This window comes from Eumetopias jubatus, unplaced genomic scaffold (genome assembly GCF_037043125.1).
Source record: "Eumetopias jubatus isolate StellerSeaLion01/CBP00866 unplaced genomic scaffold, mEumJub1_p1.0 scaffold_55, whole genome shotgun sequence".
NCBI lineage: Eukaryota > Metazoa > Chordata > Mammalia > Carnivora > Otariidae > Eumetopias > Eumetopias jubatus.
In genome coordinates this window covers 22,393-47,035 of record NW_028274861.1, presented here as the reverse complement: position 1 = coordinate 47,035, position 24,643 = coordinate 22,393, and the positions used below count along the sequence as shown (strand labels likewise).

General features: G+C 41.7%; 1 protein-coding gene across 16 annotated transcripts in view; it reads left to right on the top strand.

Annotated features, from left to right (window-relative positions):
- The window catches only part of LOC148161802 (putative phospholipid-transporting ATPase IIB), a 78,371-nt gene that overhangs the window by 33,166 nt on the left and 20,562 nt on the right, over window positions 1-24,643 (top strand). For 2 of the 16 annotated variants that reach the window (XM_088020553.1, XM_088020550.1), the window contains exons 6-8: window positions 6,007-6,115; window positions 6,534-6,697; window positions 23,965-24,023. Coding sequence is in view for 1 of the 16 variants with exons in the window: in XM_088020562.1 (XP_087876688.1) it covers window positions 23,644-23,685 (42 nt within the window). In the remaining 15 variants the exon portion in view is untranslated. The other 14 variants (XM_088020559.1, XM_088020556.1, XM_088020554.1 and 11 more) reach the window with 11 other exon arrangements.

The following is a 24,643-nucleotide window of genomic DNA, read 5'->3' as shown; positions in this document are numbered from 1 at the left end:
AAATGTTAGTTTTAGATGGATTCCTGATGAGGAATTCATGCACAGAATTGACTGTGTCGGCCAGAGCTGGAGTGAGAGCGTGCGTGTGAGCGTCAGTGCCTGTCCTTCTTGTGCTTCCGTGTGATGTTTACGTCCTCTGACTCGATTGTCAGCTAGAGGCGTTGGAAGTACTTAGTCCTTCTCTTGTTGGCGTGTGAGAATTAACGACTGCATTTACAGAAGTGCCTAGGTCAGCCCCTGCTGCGGTGTTCAGGGAAGGGACATTGTTACTCTGCTGCACTTGTGTGTCAGGGGCCCCAAAGAAAGATGAAAAGCCCATTTTTCCCATTTGCGTAACGCTTAATGTTGCCTGGTGACATGCCTGGCCAGGTTCTCATGTCCCTGCTTTCATACCGCACCATTAGACCTCAGAAGTGGTCTGCTTTACGAAACCATGTCCTGTTGTTCTTTGGTTGGGTAGCAGCCACGATCGATGCCTTTCATCAGATAATCGATACTGAAGATTTGTTAGTATCTATGCTTGCACTGCTATATACATCTTAACCTCTGATTTAGCAAAACTCTTAAAAGGGTGATGTGTCCATTAGATTCACCTTTGAATCCAAGAGGCAGGCTGAGGTATATTGGTTCGTTGATCCAAAGTCACCTCAGAAAAAAATTTTTTTAAACTGCAAATTCAGATATTATATACGGAAGATCTTTTTTATTAATCTAGGCAAACTTAAAGAACCTTTAAACTAAATCTACATCTAAAATGTGTAAATGTATACACACACACATAATATATATATTTTTTATTTTTTTTTTAATTTTTTTTAAAGATTATTTATTTGAGAGAGAGAATGAGAGAGAGAGAGAGAGAGAGCACATGAGAGGAGGGAGGGTCAGAGGGAGAAGCAGACTCCCTGCTGAGCAGGGAGCCTGATGCGGGACTCGATGCCGGGACTCCAGGATCATGACCTGAGCGGAAGGCAGTCGCTTAACCAACTGAGCCACCCAGGCGCCCTATATATATATTTTTTTTAAATAAAGGAGGTGTGCTTCAGCGGGATTCCTTCCTAGCTCCCGATTCCTTGCTCTTTCTTGACCACTGTGTTTGGCCCTGTCCTGTGTCGAGGGCCTGCACTAGCATGTGGTCCTTACACACACACTCAGTGTTTGACGTCTTTTCTCTGCCTGCTTTCTCAGGTTCTGTAAGTACCTGTAAGGTTGCCCAGAGGAAGGAATTAGTTAGCATTTCCAGATTCCTCCTTGCCAGAAGCCTGCCAGGGAAGCATAAAACCATCATACAGCCGGCAGTTATAAAATCTTACGTCTCACGTCCACTAGTTTTAAACAGGGCACTTCACATTTGTTCTGCTCTCCACCTCGAGGGTATTTCTGAAGACAGTGATGGTTTAATAATCTTTCTATATCAAGCACTCTGGGCAATGTTATTTACTAGCTTCAGCTCTGATCTAATTTCTGTTACATTTGCCATAGAACAGGAGAGCAAACTGAAAATAAGTGATTTTACTGCATTCTTGTGTCAGAATGAAGATTACCTTTTGCATCATTCAGTTTCCACAGCAGCTCTTTGAGGAAAAGCTAGTGTAATCATAGTAAGAAAACGGATTGTAATGCTTCTATCAGTTAATCGGGTAGAATAGATCTAGCCATGCAAGCGGTTCTTAGATAAAGGAGGTCTGGATCGTTAACACGGCATCTTCCACATAAGCTGTGTTCGTGGTATTTTGTTAATGGAAAGCCAGATAGACTGCGTAGGTGATCAGTCAGTCTGCGAGGACTCTGATTTTCGGTCCTTCCTTCTGTCCACTCTTTCTTCTGAGTGTCTCTGCATGTTGGAGGTGTGGATGGAGTATAGAAAGGAGAAACCAAATCATACCTAGACTTATACCTCCTGCTGTCCAGAGACAAACATGCTTAACATAAGCTGCACATTTAGTGTGACCTTTGCAAAGGTACGTGTGCTGCTTGTGTCTGAGTTTCCCTGTCTTAAGTAGAGCTGAGCGTTTCTGTGGCATTTAAAAGGTAGCTTATTTAAAATACATAGAAAAGTTTCTGGTGTGGTTAAACTGATATTCTATCAATAGAATTATATAATTATATAATTTAATATTTAATACATGATATATCAGTAGAATTTTTTCTCTTTTTATAAAAATACCTCTTGTTTTGGCACTTACTCCACATGGCCCCTGGGCCATCCGGAGAAGTAGGAAGAAGGAATTCTACTTTGTGGTACAAGATTTAGTCCCGGCCCATGAACCGGCTGTGTGACACATTCCTGTCAGGCATTGTGACTGACAGACTGATGCCACAAATACTGTGGTTTTGCTGTGAAATACCGTCACCCTCTTGGGTTTGCTTTTGGCTCTTCTAGGTGGCATTACTGTAGCTTCCATCTTTGACCTGCTTGGTGCTGAGGTCACGGGAAGGTCCAGGTACTCCTGTGGGGCCACTTGTCCACATCTTCCATAGGCCACCGGTCTGTTCTGATCCAGTTACGACCCAGTAGATCTAAACCCTAAAGGTGGAGGCCCATGTGGTAGACTCCAGTTGTTAAGAAGGAAATGGTGGCATGGCATCGGCTGTGCCTTTCTCGTCACCTGCTTTATGTTGCAAGGCTGGCTCTTGGGGCTTTTCTCAGGGTAGATATGCCGGCGATTGACATGGTAGTATGGGCGTGACACCTCTTGGTTGTTGCTGGTCCTGCACATCTGTCCTGTATTCAGGTCAACCCTAGATTTGAGGTGTGGCCCAGAGTGGCTTGCAGGTCCTAGCAGTCTTTGCCTGTGACCAGGGCTCTGTCTCCTTGAAGAGTGCTTCCCTCCAGTTTCAGAAGTTGGGACCTGCCCCTATTTGGTGATCTTCTCTAATATTACTGCCTTAGAAATGAGAGCTTATTTTCACTTCCTGAGTTCTTGGAAGCACTAGGAACTATTATGTTTTGTGGTTTATAATTACTTGATGAATGGAGAAGTAACTTTTGCTGTCTTTAAGTCATAGGTGTCCAGGGTGGAAGGCAGACTGACCTGGAGAGTCTAGGTGACATATGTATGTGTGGGCCTGTTCCTTGGAGAGGGGAGGTGAAAGTACACGTCCCAGGCAGAGGGCTCGAGCAGATCTGTAGTGCAGAAAACCTTCCCGGTGATGGTGCCACGTTTGCCTGATTCAGAGCCACTCCTCTGACAATACTGTCTTCAGTCTCTAAGGAACATAGGCTTGACAGCCATTGTCCCCTCTCTCTCTCAAGGCAAGGGGGTCACAAGTAGAATTGTAAGAATTACATATACACTGTGAACATGGTGTGCAACAGTAAATATTCTCCTGCATGAGAACAGCTGCATAGAACTGTATTTCCTGCTTCGGTGGATGCGTTATGTTTCCTGTTACTAAAACTCAGTTGAGACTTAGAGTGTTTGTTTTTAAAGTGGTATTGTCTTCCCACCTGAGACTAACCGCATCTTTGAATTCAGGAAATACAGTATTTCAACATATGGGTGTACCATGAATTTCCTATTTATAGACATTCAGGTTATTTCCAGTTTTTTATATTGGCTGCTGCTGGGATCCTTGTTTTTTTGTTTTGTTTTGTTTTTTAGGATAAATTTCCAGAAGTGAAACTGTTTGGTTAAAGTGTGTGCAAACTTTAAGGCTTTTGATAACACTAAGTTTGTTAAGAGAATATTTTGGTGTCTCCTGCTTTGGATTTTCATAGTTTTTTCTCTGTCTTTACCTGTACTAAAACACATCTAGATAGAAAGGGAAGAAGGAGGCCTGGGCTCTTTTCACAGTGGCGTGATCTTGTACACTGGGAAGTCTGAGGTGTCCACACACAGAGAAATGTTAGAACTAAGAAATGAGGTAGGAATGTTGTCGGGTACAACATAGATACACAAAACCACTTGTATTTCTGTATACCAGCAGTGATCATCTGAAAATGAAATTACAATAACAGTTCCGTTGTTGTGGCATCAGAAAGAAAACAATAGGAATAGATTTAGCTAAAATACAGGGTTGCCTGCTGGAAACTAATAAAACATTTTTTTTAAAAAAAATCAAAGATCTAAATAAATAAAAGTCATCCCATGTTCAGGAATTGAAAGACAGTATTGTTACAGTGGCAGCACTCTCCAAATTGATCTGCAGATTCAGCACAATCTGTCAAAAATCCCACTTGGCTTTTTGGCAGAAACTCACGAGCTGACTCTAAAATTCATATGGAAATGCAGGAGACCCAGAGTAGCCAGTGCAACCCAGAAAAGAAGATCAGCATTGGAGGACTCCTGCTTCCCCATTTCAGAGCTCATTTCAAAGCCACAGTAATCAAGAAGGTGTGGGACTGGCAGAAGGAGAAATGAATAGACCAACGAACACAACGTAGAGTCCAGGAATAAACCTTTACATTCATGACAGATTGGTTTTCGGCAAGGATGCTCACACCGTCCGGTGGATTGTTCAGTGCACTCCACGAATGGTGCTGGGGCACCTGGACAGCTGGATGCGAAAGAAGGAAGTTGGGCCCCTCCCTCAGGTCATACCCAGAAAACCCCTCGTAATGGATCATAGACCTCAGCGGAAGACCTAAAACTGTAAGACTCCTGGCGGAAAACATAGAGGCCAATTTTTGTGATCTTGGACGGTAAAAGCCCAAGTGACTAAAGAAAAACTTAAATTGTATTTATCCAAATTAAAAACTTCTGGACATCAGAGGATACCATCAGGAAAATAAAATGATAACCTAGAATGGGGGAAAATATTTGTACTCTCACATATGCTAATCCCATGTCTAACGAGGTATTTGTTTCCAGAATAATACAAAGAGCTCTTACAGCTTCACAGTGAAAAGACAAATGACACCGTTAACAAGTGGGTGTAGGATCTGAACACACATTTACCCCAAGAAGATACGAATGGCCAATAAGCTCACGTTAAGGGTTATAACCACTTTGGGAGGAAGCTTGGCTGTTCATCAAAATGCTAAACGGGCCACATCACCCAGAAGAGGCGAATTCATAGAGACAGAAAGTTGGACTAGTGGTTGCCAGGGGTTGGGGGCTGGAGGAGCTGAGGGTGACCACTGTCCAGTGTGGGATTTCTCTCTCTTTGGGGTGATGAGAATAGTCTACAGTCAGATGACGGTGATGGTACAACTCAGCGTAGCAGGGAGGATCAACTTTGAGTAAACACAAGGGCTCACCTCATGTGGCCTGTTGGTGACACAGACACAGCCCTGGAGTGACAGACTGTTGTCCTTTGAGGGCAGTTGTCCAGCGTTGGGTCATTCACAGAGTAGCCTGGGGAATGCGCGTCCGTGTAACATGCAGCCTTCTGAAGAGTCTGTGGTCATAGAGAGGTAGACTTGAAGAGTGTTCACACTCGGAAAACACAAGTGTAGCCTCTGAGCTGTCAGCCACATGTCGGGGGCATAACAGATTTCACAAGAGATCACAAGCACATCAGAGTTTATTTCTGTAGCCTCAAGTTGACCTGTTGAGGTTTTGCTTACAAAGAGGACAAGCCTGCACAGGAGGAGGCTGTCGTGTTGGGATTGCGCCGCGTTCCTTCCTGCTTTCTTCCACCAACAGAATTCAAGCGCAGAAAGCATAAGATTTTATGTCAGCCTTTGGTAATTTGATATTTAAAGGCACGAGCGTTCTAAAGAGAATTCCTGGGGTTTTTTTTGTTTTTTTGTTTTTTCAGATTGTTGATTTCTTTTTTCTTTGGGTTACTAAGTATTTTCTGATGTTTAGCTTGTACATGTTATGATATGAATTTAAAAAAATTATTTGGGAATAGGGAGAATTGTAAATCATTTAGTATGTGTTATATTCCTCTTGTAGTGTTTCATTATTACTTTTTTGTCTTTTTTCTTTGTTTTCGTTTATGTTTTAGAAGTAATATAAATGGGGGGGAAGTAAAACTGCTTGGTAAAAGAATATTCCCTTAACTTTTTTGTTAAAGCTAGTTTTCTCAAATACCATATTTTATTTTGTTTTATAGGGATTTGTTTTGGCTGTTACTATCATGAGGGAAGCAATTGATGAATTCCGGCGTTTTCAGCGAGACAAGGAAGTGAATTCACAGCTATACAGCAAGCTTACAGTAAGAGGTTAGCAAGACCCTTTTGATCTAGCTTATCATTTGCTAACTGTAATCATCATTTTAGAGTGAACATAAGTGAAAGAAAACGTGTCTTAATTCTGTTACAAAATAGTATTTTTCGATTACATATGGTATCTAATTAATTTTTTTTAGTAATCTCATGACTACAATTTCAAGAGAACACATGTGAAACCCAACTGGTGTATGCACATTTTCTGTGAATATCACCTTACCTAAAATCTCTGTTTGTGTTCTATTTAAACGCAGTCGTAAAGGTCGGACAGACATCTGGTACCATGGCCTTAAGTGAAGGGACTTGGAGCCCCTACAATAAATGTCATGATCCAAAATGATAACTGCTTTATGCCCATTTCTCCTTCACTTCATTCAGGGCTTTAACCCTTCCCTAATTTTATGTTTTTAAGGAGCTTGTTTATTTGGTCTCTCAGTCCCAGTGGAGAAGAAGCGATGTGTAGAGGAGTGTGGGAGAAGCCATTATAGGCGGGCATTATGCCTGTCGGAAAGTGACACCGTGACAGTCATTACCTCAGCGAGGGACAGTGAAGGAGGGCACTGAAGAGCTAGACAAGTATGCATAAGAACTTGGAAGCCTGTTTATAAAATGAGGTTTAAAATGGAGTTTGTATCTTCTGTTTACATGTGGACATTTGTACACTGAATTTATTTATTTGAAATAATTCTCCAAAAAATATTTCTGTAGCTTATTGGGATATATTTCATATAACATAAAGTTTATCCATTTAAAGTATACAGTTCAGTGGTTTTTGGTATGTTCACAGAGTTATGAAACTATTAGCACCATCTAATTTTGGAACCTTTTTTTTTTTTTTTAAAGATTTTATTTATTCGACAGAGAGCACAAGTAGGCAGAGTGGCAGGCAGAGGGAGAGGGAGAAGCAGGCTGTCTGCTGAGCAGGGAGCTGGACGTGGGGCTTGATCCCAGGACCCCAGGATCATGACCTGAGCTGAAGGCAGCCGCCCAACCAACTGAGCCACCCAGGCGCCCCTAATTTTGGAACATTTTTAACATTCTAGAAAGAAACTGAATATATTAGCCATCATCCCATTCTTGCCCCTTCTGACCCTCTTCCAGGCCCAGGCAGCCCCCGGTCTGCTTTCTGTCTCCGTGGATTTGCCTCTTAGGACAGGTCACAGAAGTGGAATCGTGCAGTATGTGGGCTTTTGTCACAGGCTTCTTTCACTTGGCATTCTGTGTTCAAGGTTCGTCGGTGTTGTGGCACCTGTCAGGCTTTATTTCTGTTTGTTGCCAAATAATATTCCACTCTGGGGTATTCCGCGTTGTGTTCACCGATTCATCTGTAGACGGACGTTTGGTTTGTTTCCACTCTAGGCTGTTGTAAATAGTGCTGCTGCGAATGTCCGTATGTGAGTGTTTTTGTGTGAACATTGTTTTATTTCTTTTGTAAATATACCTAGAAGTGAAATTGCTGGATTATATGGTAACTATGTTTTTGATAAACTGCCAAGCTGTTTTCCTAATTGGCTACCCATTTTGCATTCTCACCGGCAGTGTGTGAAGGTTCCGGTTTCTCCACATCCTCACGGGCACTGTTACTGTCTGTCTTCTTTATTGTGGCCGTCCTGTCGGGTGTGAAGTGGTATCTCACTGTGGCTTGATTTGTCTTTCCCCGACGACTAGTGCTATTGAGCATCTTTCCATCTGCTTAATAGGTGGTTGTATGTCTTTGGAGAGATGTTTATTCAGATTTTTTGCTTACTGTTTTTTTTTTTTTCTCATTGTGTGTACCTCTTTTAAGATACCACCTTTTTTGCTTTTTGCAACGGGTTTGCCGCCAGAACACAGGTGTCGTGAAAACCACCGCTCAACCTAAACCAAAATGGGAAAGGAAAAGACTCACATCAACATCGTTGTCATTGGACACGTAGATTCGGGCAAGTCTACCACTACTGGTCATCTGATCGACAAATGTGGTGGGATCGACAAAAGAACTATTGAAAAATTTGAGAAGGAGGCTGCTGAGATGGGAAAGGGCTCCTTCAAGTATGCCTGGGTCTTGGATAAACTGAAAGCTGAACGTGAACGTGGTATCACCATTGATATCTCCCTGTGGAAATTCGAGACCAGCAAGTATTACGTGACCATCATTGATGCCCCAGGACACAGAGACTTTATCAAAAACATGATTACAGGCACATCTCAGGCTGACTGTGCTGTCCTGATTGTTGCTGCTGGTGTTGGTGAATTTGAAGCTGGTATCTCCAAGAATGGGCAGACCCGTGAGCATGCCCTTCTGGCTTACACACTGGGTGTAAAACAACTAATTGTTGGTGTTAACCAGATGGATTCCACTGAGCCACCCTACAGCCAGAAGAGATACGAGGAAATCGTTAAGGAAGTCAGCACCTACATTAAGAAAATTGGCTACAACCCCGACACAGTAGCATTTGTGCCAATTTCTGGTTGGAACGGTGACAACATGCTGGAGCCAAGTGCTAACATGCCTTGGTTCAAGGGATGGAAAGTCACCCGTAAAGATGGGAATGCCAGTGGCACCACACTGCTTGAAGCTCTGGATTGCATCCTGCCACCAACTCGTCCAGCTGACAAGCCCTTGCGTCTGCCTCTCCAGGACGTCTACAAAATTGGTATTGGTACTGTCCCTGTGGGCCGAGTCGAGACTGGTGTTCTTAAACCTGGGATGGTGGTCACCTTTGCTCCAGTCAGTGTTACAACTGAAGTAAAGTCTGTTGAAATGCACCATGAAGCTTTGAGCGAGGCTCTTCCTGGGGACAATGTGGGCTTCAATGTCAAGAACGTATCTGTCAAATTGTTCGTCGTGGCAATGTGGCTGGTGACAGCAAAAATGACCCACCCATGGAAGCAGCTGGCTTCACGGCTCAGGTGATTATCCTGAACCATCCAGGCCAAATCAGTGCTGGATATGCACCTGTGCTGGATTGTCACACGGCTCACATTGCTTGCAAGTTTGCTGAGCTGAAGGAGAAAATAGATCGTCGATCTGATAAAAAGCTGGAAGATGGTCCCAAGTTCTTGAAATCTGGTGATGCTGCCATTGTTGATATGGTTCCTGGCAAGCCTATGTGTGTTGAGAGCTTCTCTGACTATCCTCCTCTGGGCCGTTTTGCTGTTCGTGACATGAGACAGACGGTTGCTGTGGGTGTCATCAAAGCAGTGGACAAGAAGGCAGCTGGAGCTGGCAAGGTCACCAAGTCTGCCCAGAAAGCTCAGAAGGCTAAATGAATATTATCCCCAATACCTGCCACCCCAGTCTTAATCAGTGGTGGAAGAACGGTCTCAGAACTGTTTGTGTCAATTGGCCATTTAAGTTTAATAGTAAAAGACGGGTTAATGATAACAATGCATCGTAAAACCTTCAGAAGGAAAGGAGAATGTTTTGTGGACCATGTTTTTTTTGTGTGTGTGTGTGGCAGTTTTAAGTTATTAGATTTTAAAATCAGTACTTTTTAATGGAAACAACTTGACCAAAAATCTGTCACAGAATTTTGAGACCCATTAAAACAAAAGTTTAATGAGAAAAAAAAAAAACATACAACCTTTTTTTTTTAAATTTTATTTTACTGTGTTATGTTAGTCACCATCCATTACATCATTGGTTTTTGATGTAGGTTCCACGATTCACTGTTTGCGTACAACACCCAGTGCTCCATGCAGAACATGCCCTCGTAAATACCCATCCCCAGGCTCACCCGTCCCCGGGCTTACTGTTTTAACTGGATTAATTGTTTTTTAATTATTGACTTGTAAGCATTCTTTATACAATCTGGATTTAAATCTCTTGTCAATATATGGTTTGGAAATATTCTGTCTCGTTCTGTGGCATGTGTTTTCTTCTTCTCGGTATCCTCTGACGCACAGAGTTTTCATGTTATGATGTCCAACTCATCTGTGTTTTCTTCTGTTGCTTTTGCCTTTGGCATTGGAGCTAAGAAACAGTTTACCAACCCGAGGTCACGAGGATTTACTTCTTTATTTTCTTCCAGGGATTTTATAGTTTTAGCTCTGACATTCAGATATGTGATCCACTTTCATTTCATATTTTGTGTATGGTGTGTGATACGGGTTCACATTCCTTTGCATGTGAGTATCCAGTTGTCCCAGTACCATTTATTGAAAAGACTATTCTTTTGAGGTTAAGTTGAATGATTAACTATTAAGAAGCTTTGATGCTTAAAGCTGTGGCATGATAGAGGTTAGGTGTGTTGTAGAAAAGAGGTATGCTTGCGTTTTGGAAAAGAGAGTCCCCAGAATGGCCAGGCAAATTAGGTGTAACCTTGGTATGTCTTTTTTAGAATATAATACAGATCCTGGCTTATTTTTTAAATTGTTTTTAACTGTGGTATTTGGACTGTGTAAAGATTTGTTTCTGTGTATTAATTGTATCATTCAGAACTAAATGGTATGGTGGCATCTGAGAAACTGGCAGAGGAGGCAGTCCTGCATGCCCTTCCTTTCTTCCACAGAAGCACGGAAAAGTCAAGCTCCTGCCATGAGGAATGCAGCCCACAATCTGGACTGGGGACTCTGGACCCTGCTCTGAAGGGAGTAGAGCAGAACTTACTTGCAGAGAATTGTGTCTGTCTGTCCAACCTGTGAGGGACACATGAAGGACGGACTCAGGATGTCTTTCTTTCATCTAACATGGATGTCACTCAGGACAGAGGAGCCAAAAGCCGGTGGGCATTTCTCAAGCCCATGTCAGGCTGAGGAGAGGCAGCAGTAGCTTGGGGCCAGCATTGACAGTCGACACACAGAATAGAGGGTCACGTGCCAAGCCGAGGAAGCTGGAGAGGGGACTTCTTTGGAAAATTGGGGCATGTAAAAGTGCCCGTGTTTACTGGGGAGTTTTGAAAGTCACATCCAAGGCCAGCCCTAGATCACACTCAGAAAAGACCCCGAGAAAGCGTTTTGCCTCTGGCCAGTCTCTAGGCTCAGTGCAAGCAGAGGTGAAAGCTCAGGCTGAGTTCTAGGCAGCCTGGCTCTGTGTTGGAGTCCCCAGCACAGAGGCAGTCTGCGACGATCGGGAGAGGTTGGTCTCCCTTTCTCCCTCCCTTGCTTCGTTCCTCCCCCCTCGCAACGCCTTCCTTCTTCCCTCCCACCATCCTTCCCTTTCTTAGTCTCGCCCCCTCCCCATGCAAGGAAATCCTTTCCAAAACACTGGCTGAAAGACTTCTCTCCATACATGACAAAGAATACACACTTTACAAAATGAGTCTACAAAAGTCACTCTATGTGCATGGCTGCAGCATATACCGAACAACAAAACAAACCCAGAAGAGGGGGAAGTGCCTGATTTCCTGAGTTACCAGATTATAATAGTCAAAGTGTACAGGTTTCCACAAAAAACTTACAGAACATGCAGAGAAACCATGTGGCCTAGTCACAGAGGAAATGAACAGAAACCGTCCCTGCAGAAGCCCAGATTCTGGACTTAGGAGACAAAGTCTAGATCAGCTGCCTTAAGTCTGTCCAAGGAGCTAAAGGAAACAACTGAAAAACACTGACAGGATTAGGAAAAATGATGGGTTTTTTTGTTTTGTTTTGTTTTTTTGAGATTATATTTCTTTCTTTGACAGAGACACAGCGAGAGAGGGCACATAAGCAGGGGGAGGGTCAAAGGGAGAGGGAGCAGCAGGCTTCCCGCTGAGCAGGGAGCCCTGAAACGAAGGCAGACACACTTATCGACTGAGCCACCCAGGCACCCCGAAAAATGATGTATTAACATACAGAATACCAATAAAGGTATAGAAATTATAAAAGAAGCAAAAGGCAAAAATTCTGGTGCTGAAAAGTACAATAAATTAAAGGAAAAACTCACTGGAGAGTTTCAGCAGAGTTGAGCTGGCAGAAGAAGGAATCAGTGACCTTGAACCTAGGTAATTTCAATAACTAGATAATTTCAAGTGGAATTACCCATTCTCAGAAGCAGAAGGAAGAGTGAAGGAAAATAAGGTCCTAAGGGACTTGTGGGTGGTGCCAAGTGTACTACATGTGCACACACTGGGCATCTTGGAAGGGAGAAAGGGTGGAGAGAATGTTGTAGGGAGTAGTAGCCATTAACTTCCCAAATTTGATGAAAGACATGACTCTACATACTCGGGAAAATCAGTGAATCCCTAGAAAGATAAATGCAAGGAAATCCGCACTGAGACACATGACAATCAAACTGTTGAAACCCGAGGACCAAGAGGATATTCTGAAAGCAGCAAGAGAGAAACACACAAGGAAGGGCTCTTGAGTCAGAAACGCTGGAGGTCAGAAGGACGTGGGGTGACATTATTAAGATGGGAAAAGAAAAAAATGATCCACCAAGCATTGGATGTCCGTAAACCTCTCATTCACAAATGAAGGCGGATTGAGACATTTCCAGATGCCTTTAGAATCGAAAACAGGGACTCAGGCAGATAGGCATCCACCCATGTTCATGCAGCACTATTTATAATTGCCCACATGTCCACCGGTGGGTGAATGGACAAATTATGGTGTTTTTTCACATTGGAATATTATCCAACCATAAAAATTAATGAATACTGATAAACCCGGATGCCCCTTGGAAACATTACACTCTGTGAGAGAAATCAGACACAAAGGGTCACGGACTCTATGTCATTTACACGAAGTATCAGAACAGGTAGATGAATGGAGCTAGAAAGCAGGTTGTGGTTGCCACGGCCCTGGGAAGTGGCGGCAGCGGCGGGCGGGGGGCAGCTGCTTAGTGGGCATGACACGTCCTCTGTGTGAGGGAAATGTTTTTGAGCTTGATAGAGTGGGTTGCACAACATCGTGAATGGACTCAGTGCTGTATTCACTTTAAAATGGCTGATTTTGTTATGTCATTGTCACCTAAAAATAGTAAAAAATGAAGAAGGCATACTAATCATTTACACTTCTGTGACACTCCAACTCAGAATATTTTAAAAATAATTGTCAGTGGGTTTATTTCAAAGACAAATGCAAATTTACCTTTTTAAACAAGATAGATCATCATTGGTGATCTTTGGAAGGACATTTTTACGTGTAGATGATGATGATACTGCTTTTTTTTTTGACTTCCTCGTGAGTGTCAGTAACTTGCTCATTTGCATAACTGCCATTCAAGGTAGGTTGGCTTATCTCCATGTTACAGGTGAGGGACCTGAAGCTCAGGCCATGTGATTTGCCCTGAGCCACTGCAGTTTTGGTAGAGTTCATATTTGAACCCAGACCATTCTGATGTCAAACCCAGTGTTCTTTCAACTGTAGTGCTTTGCTCCGTGGCTGGTTATTCTGATGCAAATGACTGATAGGTAAAATCTGGGATGTAAAAAAAAATGCATGTATATGCTCATTGACTTTAGTTTGAAATTTGTTTTCTTGTGAAGAATACGTTCATCTCCTTAATTTCTAGTATTTCGTAGTGATCTGTTCTTTGAATGGCATTGATGGCTACTTCCTTATGTGACTTAACTGTGGTTTGTTATATTTACAGTATTTGATCTTTTTGTATTTGGAGTTCTTAAGCACATTCTTGTAGAAATACTCTGGGAAAAGTTTTCTCTATGTTTTCTGTGGAAAAGGAAAGCCATGTCCACTTTTAAGTATGCTCCTATCTTTGGGGTGCTTTGTTAGAAGCAGAGAGTATTTTAACTGGTATGCAGTGTCAGTCAACACTGAGATTCTTTATTTATTTTTTTCAGTTTATTGATTTATTGTTTTAGTCATCTTTGCACCCAGTGTGGGGCTCAGACTCACGACCGTGAGATCAGGGGTGTTATGTGCTTCCTGTGGAGCCAGCCGGGTGCCCTGACACGGACGCTGTTTAGTTAGCTGCATGTGTCGTTACTTGAGAAGCTGCTTCTCTTGCCGTGTGGGAATTCTCTGTGTCTGCTGCTGCCCCTGTCACTGCTTTCTCCCTGTTTGTGATGACTTTATTCTTCATGTTTAGCCCAATGGACAGCATCTGAGTCAGAGCCTAGCAGGAGAATGTGAAATTGTTGGCAGCTCTTACAAAAATCCCTGATGAGGACTTTGAATTGTGGGGCCGTTCTGTACTTTGATTCTTTTTACCTCTTGCTCAGGAGAGGTGTCTGAACTGCACACTTGGCTGCAGTCATTCCACTGGCTGGCTCTCAGTTCGGTTCCCGATAGTCCCTAAGAACCCAGTGTGTGTGAGACACTGCGATGACCTGACGGGATTCAAACATGAGTAAGTCCTGGACGACGCTTTTTAAAGAGTTCATGCACTATCCTAGCAGGGACGATAAATTCAGAGTTTTGTTTTTGTCTTCATCAGCCACCAGATCTCAGCAGGACAACATCGTGTCACCCACTGTTGGTGGAAATTCCAAATTTACACCTAAAGCTAATGTGGGACTTTCGATTCAGAAATGGATCTGGAATTCTGTGATTGCAGAATGATGCAGGTGACTGCAGGTGATGACTGCAGTCAGTCTTAGCTGTTTCTTGTCATGGTTACGGCATTTTGTTATTTAACGTGCTTTCTAATATTCAGACATAGGAGAGAGGGAAGTCTGTTGTCTTTGAACATTGTGGGCATTGTGCGTGTGTGCACGTGTGTGTATGCGAGGAAGAACATTTACATATTTACATGCTTCTGGTGTTCCAGTTTCCTTGCCAAAAAGGAACTTTATCCACAGAAAGTGGCCATGTCCTTTATTCCTGTCTGTTTTAGCATCTTTGATCCTTACCGTCAACACTGTTGCTACATACTTGTTAAAATTCTTAGTAGCTTTTTTTTACATAAAATATCATGAATTATCTTAATGAAATTCGTCTTTTAATGAAATTGTGTGTCATAGTTATTCTTGAAAAATCAAGGGATCTTAAAATCCGTCTTTACTACCTTTTACACATTGTGGGTGATGTGCACTTTCACAGGGAAATCCTAATATGTAACTGGTTTCATGAGTTACTGCATGTTCCACTTGGTAAGAAGGATTTCCTTTTGTGACAGTCATGTCTTCAGATAGTTGGGTTTTTTAAAAAACAGTATTCTCAAATGTTAGCAGAATTTTCCCATCAGAAATTGCTTGAGAGCTCCTAAACTCAGAAGTAATCAGAATGGATTGTCGCCATGCAGTCCGCAGAGAGGCGTCAGTGACTTTCCTTCTCTTATTCGAGTGGTTTCATCTCTCAGTGGTCCACTTTTGTGACAGTGCAGGTGAAGAACAGTGGGTACTTGGAAGTCCTTTCTGTGTGTTTTCTGTATGTAGTCAGAGCAGTCCTTTGATAAATGTGCTCACCTTCTCACGTGTTTACATCATGCGGTCTTCTTTCCTGTCTGTGGTCTGAGCAGCGTTTGGAAAGCATCCATAGAAGAATGTACAGTATACATTACTACATTTGTACCATAGAATAGTAGTTTTTTTTTTTAAGATTTATTTATTTATTTATTTGAGAGAGAGAATGAGATAGAGAGCACATGAGAGGGGGGAGGGTCAGAGGGAGAAGCAGACTCCCTGCTGAGCAGGGAGCCCGATGCGGGACTCGATCCCAGGACTCCAGGATCATGACCTGAGCTGAAGGCAGTCGCTTAACCAACTGAGCCACTCAGGCGCCCAGTAGTTCTTGATCCTAGTATGTGTCAGGAACACACAGACAGTTGAGATTTGTTATCTCATCAGTTCAGTTCTCTGTGGCTGTACCAAGGTGGACATAGATACCCGGAACTAGGTATGTACTCATTACCCTCACCAGTCTTTCTTCCTCACGTCACCCTAAGAGGATCTGTATGAGCTTCACTTCATGATATTCATACACCATGTTTTGTTTTGTTTTGTTTTGTTTTTTAAGATTTCTTATTTATTTGACAGAGAGAGCACAAGCAGAGGGAGAGAGAGGGAGAAGCAGGCTCCCTGCTGAGCAAGGAGCCCGATGTGGGACTCGATCCCAGAACCCTGGGATCATGACCCGGGCCGAAGGCAGCCGCTTAACCGACTGAGCCACCCAGGCATCCCCCTTTACACCGTGTTTTTTATTGCATTGTTTGGAGATTAGGGGCCACGAGAAAGTAATGGAAAAAACTGGCTAACACAAAGTACCTTTTCACAGGTGAGAAGTGATTGTTGTTTTGTGTGTAGGTACCTATATGTGCTAGCATCTGGGACCTCTCTCTGCTACCTGGTGTCACTCTGGTGGTCACCCTTAATTATCGGCTTCTCAGCTGTGTTCATACCGCTATTTTCTCCCGAGTTACGTAGGGCGGCTGGCATATGTAGGGACTCAGGAAATGGGATGACACCCGAGGAATTTCCAGATCAAATAGGAAAAGTTTGAAGCCTGATCTTGTCAGCCAGCCGCCCAGTGAGGGTTCCCTTTTCCTGACGTCCTTGCCCGCTTTACTTTCTTTAACTTGCCAACTTCCGTGGTGAAAAATGCTCTCCTTGTGTTTTGCCTGCTGCTTACCTTTTAACATTTCATTGTTCATTTTGATCTTTGATAAAAGTTTATTCATCTTTTTTCATACATCTTTACCTTTTCATAATTTCTCTAAGAAATTTATCTGGTGACAAATATTTTTGTCTTGACTCATTTTTGTATCTTTTTCTTTTAAATGTAGATAAATTTGTACTTTTTATGTATGTAGATCTGATCTTTTCCTCTGTGGTTTTTACTTCAATCTTAGAAGGTCCATTCAACCCCGATGTAAATGAGTGTTTTAATCTCCCTACAGTGTTTCTGTGTGTTCATTTTCCGTAGCCGCTTGTAATTTTACATATCAGGTGTGCGTTGTATGGAGAAAGGGATCTGTCTTCTTTTTTCTCCTCAAATGGTTAGTTAGTTCCTTTAAAAGCAGTTATTAACGTTACTAAAGCTCTTTTCTCAGACCTTGGAGAAATGGATCAGATTTGTTTGGGCCCTTTTCTTCGCTTTCTTGTCTGCTGCACGGGCTCATCCAGATTTCCGTGCCAGTTCCATTCCAGTTTTAAATAATGTTCCTTTTTAGCATGTTCTAGTGTCTTGGAAAATCTTTCCCTCGCTCCCTCCTCCCCTCCCTTTCTCCATCAGTTATTTTTCGTTTTCATTTTTTTCTTGTTTTCCCTGAGAAACACGAAACACTCTAAATATAAGATGATTGGGAGTTTTTCCTTCTGCTTGTGAGTTAGACCAGTGGCGTCGAAACCTCATAAATAGGCTCATGGTGGCTTGCCGTCTTCATCCGTGATTTCTTCATTCTTCTACCCAGGATCGATGTCAGCCTCCACACTTGGGAGTCTTTGAGCAGTAAGAAACTGCCATGGGATTATTGAAAATCTAAGGAAATGAGAGACTAGGGACAATTTTGAACCATCTTTAGTTCATATACCTCTCAGTAGTAATGTCACCATGCTGATTCATGTAGGGCCTTGGAGTTTTTGTACCTTTGTAGGCCCAGGAGAGAGGAAGGCTTTTTCCTAAAGCTTCTGGTTTTCGTGTTTGAGAACCTTAGAACTTGTTAATTATGGACTGTTCATATTAACAATATTTTGTATTTTAACATTTGGTAGATGTATAACAATTCTTTCTAAGCACAGAAAACAAAGATTAGACATTTCTCTTATGCAAACACCAGCAGGCTTCACCAAGACTTTGAAATGTCCTGTCAGTAGTAAGACCCTAAAAATTTTCATTTGTACCTGTTAGTTGAGAAAATATTTAGTATTGAGATACTAATTTTTCAAACCCTTGTACTTTTCTACAAAATCTTCAGTTAACGCAGTGAATTGCAATCGATACTTAATTTCATTATTTAGTTCTGCATATTGCTTCAGGCAAAAGATGTGTGCCGTGGTGGGCTATAAAGTATTCTGTATGGATACGCTCTTCTGGCAGCTTCTGAACTCTGTTGGTAATTACATGGATGGTATAGACTGTTTTAGCTAGGGACATCATTTTAGAGGGGAAGTGGTTGCCTCATATAATTGATCCAGTAAAGAACATTATGTGCTTTAAATGTTTCTTACCACGATAGAATATTTTATTATTTCCATATTCTTTCTAAAGCTATCTCATTTTTTTTACTGATGGAACAAGAAAAAGATTTGATTTTGTTTAACTTGAGCATCTTAATTTTTTTGTTATTGCTAAAGAATGCTTTTTAAAACTACTCTAATTATTGCTAGTGAATGTTTAAGAGTAAAAGTTGGTTACTTCCAGCAAGATGCTTTATAACCCTCACCCCAAAACAGCAGTATTTCCTTTTTTTTTTTTTTTTAACTTCCTAGGCTGTAATTACTACCGTTCAGACATCACTGTATTTGATCTCGCTCTGCTTTCTGTCAGCTCTCTGGAGTGTAGGTTTCCTGTGGGCAGGGCCTTGCCCATTTTGTTCCCACTTTTGTCCCCAGCCTGTGTTGGGGGAGGGATACCACATGCCTCCCTGCCGCTGCCCGCCTTCAGCTGAAGGCAGAATGGGCCACCCAGCCGGAGCAGAGTCCTGGCCTGTGTGCTCCCAGACGGGTTTCACGGGGCCCGTCTTTGTTTCCATCGCTTACCGGGGACAGCCTCAGACTGTAAAGCGCCCTTCATTGTCACGAGACTTTGTCCATCTCTATTCGTACCCTTGCCTTTTCCGCTGTGTTTCTAGCCCTCAGGTTCCTTCCCTGCCTCTGGCTCCCACCGCAGACCTCTCCGATGTACCTGGTGTACCTTCTGGACTTCATTGAGTGCGCTCTTCCTCTGCAGCCCTGTCACGTGCTGGTGGTTTTTCAAGCAGGGCCTAGGGCTGCTTCACCTGGCGCAAGGCACTCCTCCTGTCTCTCCCTCTTCCTCCCTCCTACACCCGATCCAGTGGCTTTCAGCTGCCGATTCCTTGGTCTTAATGCCTTCACGCTGCTTCCAGCCCCTGTCATGTTCTAGCTGAAGAAGTCTGATTTGGCAGTTTTTTCCTTTAGGATTGTGCTTTTGCTTGGCCTAACTAAAGTTCAGAAAGATTTTCTGCTATATTTCTCCTATGTTTCTTCTTCTAGAAGTTCTTTGGTTTTAGGGTTTGCCTTAGGTATATCCATTTTGAGTAAAGTTTTGTACCAGTACCTGGTGTTTGTGTAAGTACTTTTTTCGCATGTGGATATCCAAATGCTTCTAGCACCATGTTTTGGAAGAGTGATGTTTTTCACATGGCATTGCCTTACACTTTTGTCAAAAATCAGTTGTGTTTTGGGGCGCCTGGGTGGCTCAGTTGGTTAAGCGTGGCTCAGTCGATTAAGCGCCTGCTTTCGGCTCAGGTCATGATCCCAGAGCCCTGGGATCGAGTCCCGCATCTGGCTCCCTGCTCAGCCTGCTTCTGCCTCTCCCTCTGCTGCTTCCCCTGCTTGTGCTCTCTCTCTTTCTCTCTCAAATAAATACATAAAATCTTTAAAAAAAAAATCACTTGTCTTTTATCTGTGGGTTTATTTCTGGACTCTCTTCTCCATTTATCTGTTTGTCTCTCTTTATGCTAATACCATTCTTTTTTGATTACCATTGCTGTATAATAATTCTTGAAATCATGTACTGTTTTCCCTTCAACTTTGTTTCTCATTTTCAGAGTGTCGTCTAGGTCCTGTGTATTTCAATATGACTTTTAGAATCAGCTTGTCGATTTCTGTAGAAAATGCCTGCTACGATTTGGACTGGGATTGCATTGAATCTATAGATAAATTTGAGGGAGAATCAACATCTTATTCATACTACGTCTTCTGACCCATGAATGAGATAGATCTTTCCCTTTATTTAAGTTTTAAAATTTCTCTCAGCAATATTTCTTTTCAGAGTCTAGGTCTCTTTTAAAATATAGTTTACTTCTATATGTAAATAAACGTATTAATTACATTTCCCAGCTACCCACTTTGCTTCATAATCCATGTTAAATTCGGCTTCGACCTCCTCAGCCACTTAAAGTGTTGAGAGAGTTGGTGGGGGGTGCCGGTCCCACCCAAACAACAAAGACAAGCCACACGACCTGCTAATGTAGTGTGCGGTTGTCTGCCTGGGAACTACATGTGTCATCCCCTGGTGACCTTCTAGAGTGCCATTTATATGTCATCAGTTCCTTTTTTAAAAAGTCGCTTAATTATCTTCCACTCTTATTGCCTGTGTGTGTTTTGTTGGGAAAGAAGTAATGATATAATTTCATCCTTATTTGGTAATCTGTGTCTGGTTCAGTGTGGCTTATAGAGCTACTTTGCCATTGGTCCATTACGACATTTGGCTCATTTAACTGATAAGAATAGATTGATCATAAACTTGTCTTGTTTTGAAGTGGGGTAAGTTTGATGCATTTGCAAAAAACAAACTAAATGTCATAAAAGTATATTTCAGTTATGCTTTGAACCTGTCACAGGATCTGGGTTTAGTAGACACTGTGATGTTAGTCTGTTCATAGCAGGTAAGCACATTGTCAGAGGTGTGCGTGCATACTGGGTGCTCCTGTGGGTCCCTGAAGGCTTTGGGAGGCTCTGTTTGCTGTGGAATTAAGGAGGGCTGTGAAGGGAGGGCTTCCAGTCAAAAGAAACAGCAAGTATAGAGAACTCGGGCCCCAGAGAGTTGTAGCATACAGTGCTAAAAGCAAATGTAGACCCTTTTAAAGCCAGAAAATTAATTTGAGATTGGTTGTGAAGAATATGTGTATAATGATGTAAGTCTGAATTATCTTCTAAGTAATTGTCAAATAATGGAGATTTTTTTTTGGTGGAGATAAACATAATCCTTACTTTTGCCACCCACTTCATCTGGAATTCATATTGAATTAGGGAGTTGATAGTAATGGAGACCATTTAGGGGAATATTCTCTTTATTCAGGTAAAAAATGAATAGCACTGAGATTGGTGGGCAGGGGAATATTCTCTTTATTCAGGTAAAAAATGAATAGCACTGAGATTGGTGGGCAGGGTCTATGTTTAAGAAGCTTTGGAGTAAGGAGAAGTAGTCCTTTGAGTTACTTCTTGATCTTTCAAAGAAGCCTGTGAAACTTGGTTCATGCAACAAGCCAGTCGAATGCTTTTCTTCTGTGAGAAACATGTAAGCTGCTGCACTTTGGAAGCATGGTGGCTGGGAACATTTTTTGCTAGGAGGAGAGCTTAATGGAAGGATTTCATTGCAGTCGTTTAGAGAGGGGGAAGGATGGCTGTTAACCTTATTTGGTAACATTCACTGTTAACCATTTCACCAGAAAAGGCCCCAGCTTGTACTCCAGGTAAATTGAAAACAGTATTTTTAAAAACAACTGTCCTTAGGTATAAGTGCTGGCCTATACATCATTACTGTATTTAGAACTTGCTTCTCTCAAGTGTAACTCTGAAATTCTTAAATTTTATTTTATTTCATTAAGATTTTATTTATTTGTTTGACAGGGAGAGACACAGTGAGAGAGGGAACACAAGCAGGGGGAGTGGTAGAGGGAGAAGCAGGCTTCCCGCTGAGCAGGGAGCCCAATGCGGGGCTCGATCCCGGGACCCCGGGACCATGACCTGAGCCGAAGGCAGATGCTTAACAACTGGGCCACCCAGGCACCCCTGAAATTATTAAATATTAAATGCCCATTTCAAAAACACTTTGCGTTGTTGATGGCTCTATTGGGTTGTGAGAGCAGGTGGCAGTTCTGTCTTTTCTTTGTGCTATGACATGTAAAATTTAGGGATTTTCTTTTTTTTCTTCTGTTATCAGTCCCCCAACTCTGATAATAGTATGTCACTATGGTCATCTGTCAGCTCAGTTCACAAAGGGTGGCCGGAAATCAAACCGTTCTTGTGGGCATGAGCTGTTCCCATTGGGCAGCGAGGGTCATGGTGCTGGGCTGTCACTGCAGGGGGTCAGGTGCCTGGGGAGCAAGTAATATTCCTCCATCTTTTCTGTCTAATGTCCTAACTGCTCTTGAAGAAAGAGAAGAGAAGTCAGTGAGTTCATGGGACCAAGGCTGTAAAGGAAGTACAAGGAGTCCCCTGCACAGAGATTAATTAAAATTGTTAGAGAGCCAAGAGCCATTAAGCAATTTGACCAATTCTTCAAAATTCAGAAGTGTGTACTTTGAGGAGGTATGTGAGGCAGATTGCCATACTGGTTTGACATGATAGCCTTCTGTTTTGTTCATATTGTCATATTTGTAACGTGAGAACTTTCTCCAGTGTATTTTACTTTCACTTGTCTTCCTGAAACATATAATTGTAAGTAAGTTCCATAGAAACGAATAAAAATCACTATATAATGCCCCCAAACTAAAGGCTATTAAATATAAATTGTGTTTGTTATGTGACCGAGTGAGTAATATCTCTCTTTCTCAGAAATATAAGATCTTGATTAAGGAGTCAGAAAAGGATATATTTTTCTGTTTCAAAATATGTATCAATTATTTATACATTTATTTTATCTTATTACAGCTCTTTCTCTACCTCTCCTTTTTGAATGGGTCCATTGTAAAGAATATAGAAAAGCAGAAGGGAAGGAAAAGTGGATTGGATAGTAGGAGAGAAAATAAAATTAAGTGATAAGACAGGCATTCTGTTGAGTAATACTCAGCATGAGATCAGTGAGTAACTTTGCTGCCTGGTGCTTAGCTATAGAAAACATAATCGTGGGAGCACAGACAATGAAGCTTGAAGGGACCAAATGAAAAAATAATTAAAATAGACATTCTTTTGTAAGTATACTTTCTGGCTATGAATAGACGTATACTTACCACTTATGAAGATATCTTAAGATTTGTTTCACATGTAATTTTAAAGAACATTGCTATTTTATAATATGAATAAAAAAATAGCTCCCCCCCACTAGTTCTAGTCCTTATGTGTTTATTGTATATTTGAGGAACATGAAAAAATATAATAGTTACAGAACTTTTTTTTGATGTCCTCAAAACATCTTTAGGAACAGGTGTGACACTGATGAAACTCAGCTGCTTCAAGAAGTATTTAGGAAATAAGTTTGTAATAAGTTGAACGTGGTCTAAAAGTGGTATGGCTGGTAATATTAGGTTTTGATAATGTGATATGAACTTACCTCTTGTTCTGTGAGCTTTCAGAATAAATTGAATGGAAAGACATAGGTCTTTTCCCATGTTAAAAGAGCCACTAAAAGGTAAAAACAGATCCACAAGGCTGTTGCCAGTTCTAAAAGGGAGATTGACGGAGGGAGGGAGGGTCCAGAGTCCCAGGGAGAGAGAGAACTTGAGTAAGTTTTGTTACTTATGTAGGATGGCATCTCGAGTTATGTATATAACATTTCATCTACTCTGTATGATCTTCACATTATATAGTGCTGTCTGTTAAATTTTATAGATGATTATGATACTAGATATTATATAGATAATCTAAGAATTTACACACTGTATCATGTAGAAGAATCACTTCTCGATAAGGCTTTCAGCCTTATCGGTATCAGTTACCAGTACGGAACCATCTGTAAAGCTACCAGTGCACGGTGATTTTATGTATCGTTTTCTTTACTTTTGTTCTGTCAGTTCCGTGTCCATCAGTGCCATTCACAATATTAATATGAGGATCTTATATCTTCATTTTATTCACTCATTAAATCATCTTTAGTGCTGCTTCTCGTCGTCATTGCTGGACCCAGACCTGAAATAATGGCAGATTTGGGAAGAACCTTCCGGCTGGAGCCATGTCCCACACCCCGCATCTTTGATTGGGGGGCAGTTAACTGTTTGCACTTTGGAGCTGACTGAGAGAAGTTAATTTTTAGTGACTGTGTGTGAAATAAATTTATTTTGAAAGTATAAGTACAGATAAATTCCTAGTGTTTCCCCCCCTCCCCAAAAGTTATTTCTAAAGTATTATTTGTCAATCGAAACTTTAACTCTGGTGTGCTGTTTCCTTGAGTTGATTATACTTCTTTTTTTTTTTAAGGTAAAGTGCAAGTTAAGAGTTCAGACATACAAGTTGGAGACCTCATCATAGTGGAAAAGGTTGATGCATTTTTTATATATTTTAGACCTGTCTATGCCAGTGATTAACGTTTAGCCTGATTGCAGTAACTTTGAATCTGAAGAGAAATGGTCTGAGACATTGATTCTAACTCGTGACTCCTTGTGTAAGATACGATGGACATAAAGGAAACCCAGACTCTCCGGAGCCGGCCTCAGTGCACTCAGTGTGTGCGGGTGAAAGTGTATTTTGTCTAAAAGAAGACATGTGTGAACTGCTTAATATTGCATTGTTAGGATTATTTCATTGGACCAAAGAATTACATTAGTTAGAACCTATTTAGAATATGTTTCATTTTCTAAAACCTCTTTTTATAGACAGATATATTACACATGGGAATTGGATATTATTCTTGGGATTGAGAAACTTGAAGAAGGAAAGGTCAGTGGAAGTAAGAGAATATTAGAAAGAAAAGGCTTATTAGGCCATTGTAGGAAAAGGCCATTAAGAAATCCCTCAGTGTCAGACTGGGAAGTTTTCAGGTGCCCTGCTGGGTGACTGGGTGGGCCACCTGCTGTGGATGCAGTACTTCTGCATGTCCTGACTTCTCTGAGGAACGGTGCATGAATGCACAACCTCTGGTTTTTCTTTTTCTTTCTTT